The 1,391-nt window shown below is 39.0% G+C and overlaps 1 protein-coding gene across 1 annotated transcript; it reads right to left on the bottom strand.

Moving 5' to 3' along the window:
- Positions 1 to 659: 659 nt before the first annotated feature.
- On the bottom strand, positions 660 to 1,172 carry LOC131598636 (uncharacterized). The gene has a single exon (XM_058871217.1). It carries the CDS (start codon positions 1,170 to 1,172, stop codon positions 660 to 662), a length of 513 nt encoding a protein of 170 aa, XP_058727200.1.
- Positions 1,173 to 1,391: the final 219 nt, after the last annotated feature.

Raw genomic sequence — 1,391 nt, 5'->3', positions numbered from 1 at the left:
AGGAGCCATCTCATATATATGGCTCCTCCTTGCATATGTGTTTTCTATAAATATTACCCCCTTTCTCCACCATTCTTCACACTTTCTCGCTGCACCTAGAAATTTCCTCCTAAATTTTGTCATAATGGGCTTTGAGATTTTCAAAAGAGATGGCTATGTATTTTTCTCGCCCCTGAAACCGACGATAAAAATGAAATTTTGGCACATCCATTCTATGGAGCGTCTTAAGAGAGAGTTGAAACGCTGGTTAGACAGGGACATTCCAAAGGATGAAGAAATCAGAAGAATCCAGAGAAGAAGAACCGCCACCTCACTTGCAACCGGAACGTCTCGCACTTGGTTGGAGGAAGTTGAAAGAGACAGGGACATAATGATGATGATGCACGGTTCTGATGACATTGTTTTGGTGCTTGTAATTTCTTAGATATTTTGTCGTGTTGTTGGTGTTTTTTGTATCCACTATATGTGTTGTTTTTTTAGTCGTTATGTCATTTTATCTTTAGTAAGCGTATGTGTTGTAACAAATGTTCTTAATGAAAAATCCATGTTTAGATTATAAAAGAAGTGTGCATACAAATTTTAATTGCTTTAGCCACTAGCATGAGTGAGACAATTTTTTTTATTGTGTTCGACTTGACGGCATAAACCACACTTTCTTTCTAGCTTGTCAAGCTCGTCCATTTCAGATGTGATACGCTTGCTTTTGGGACGACCCTTTTTATTTCTTCACATTTGGTCGTTGTGCAAATAATTTCCCCCTCGTACGCAGACCAATAATCCTCTTTTGCTACCACTACAAAGCCATTGTTGTATACATGAAGCAAGGTCTCGGACTTGTAAATGGGAGACAGAAGTGTTAATGCATCTATGAAAGAATACACACATGCTGCAATGACATGGGAGCAAGGCATGCGAAATGCTTGAAACTTTCCGCAATTGCACCAACGTTCTTCTAGTGGAACCCTATACTCTTGTCTTGGTAGCCCCTCGTTATGGTCAATTGTCTCTTTGACCATGAAATTTTGATTATGACGGTCAAACCTTGTAACCATATGTGTATTGGCCTTCGCATTTTCTTCCTTGATAAATCTTGTGCAACATTCACTCCATAATTGTCCTGATCGTAACACCGCGTCCCACCTTTCACCTATTTGTGCAAATAGTGAAGCCATCCTAGAATATGTTGATTTTACCAAAACGGTTACAAGGAGGTTTTGTATGCCTTTGAAGAAATCGTTCATTTATTTAATAATATTTGTTGTCATGTGGCCCCATCGTTGTCCATTGTCGTATGACCTAGTCCATTTCTCCACTGAAATATTATCAATCCAACTACCTGCATCTGGATTTGACAATTTGATCTCTCTGCGATAATGTTTGAACGATGGTTG

Source organism: Vicia villosa, linkage group LG4, assembly GCF_029867415.1.
Source record: "Vicia villosa cultivar HV-30 ecotype Madison, WI linkage group LG4, Vvil1.0, whole genome shotgun sequence".
Lineage (NCBI taxonomy): Eukaryota > Viridiplantae > Streptophyta > Magnoliopsida > Fabales > Fabaceae > Vicia > Vicia villosa.
The sequence above is the reverse complement of the archived record's forward strand: the minus strand, read 5'-3'. Positions and strand labels throughout refer to the sequence as shown.

Bases quoted from the DNA above. Each gene is read 5' to 3' on its own strand.
- LOC131598636 (XM_058871217.1), bottom strand. From the start codon at position 1,172: ATGGCTTCACTATTTGCACAAATAGGTGAAAGGTGGGACGCGGTGTTA.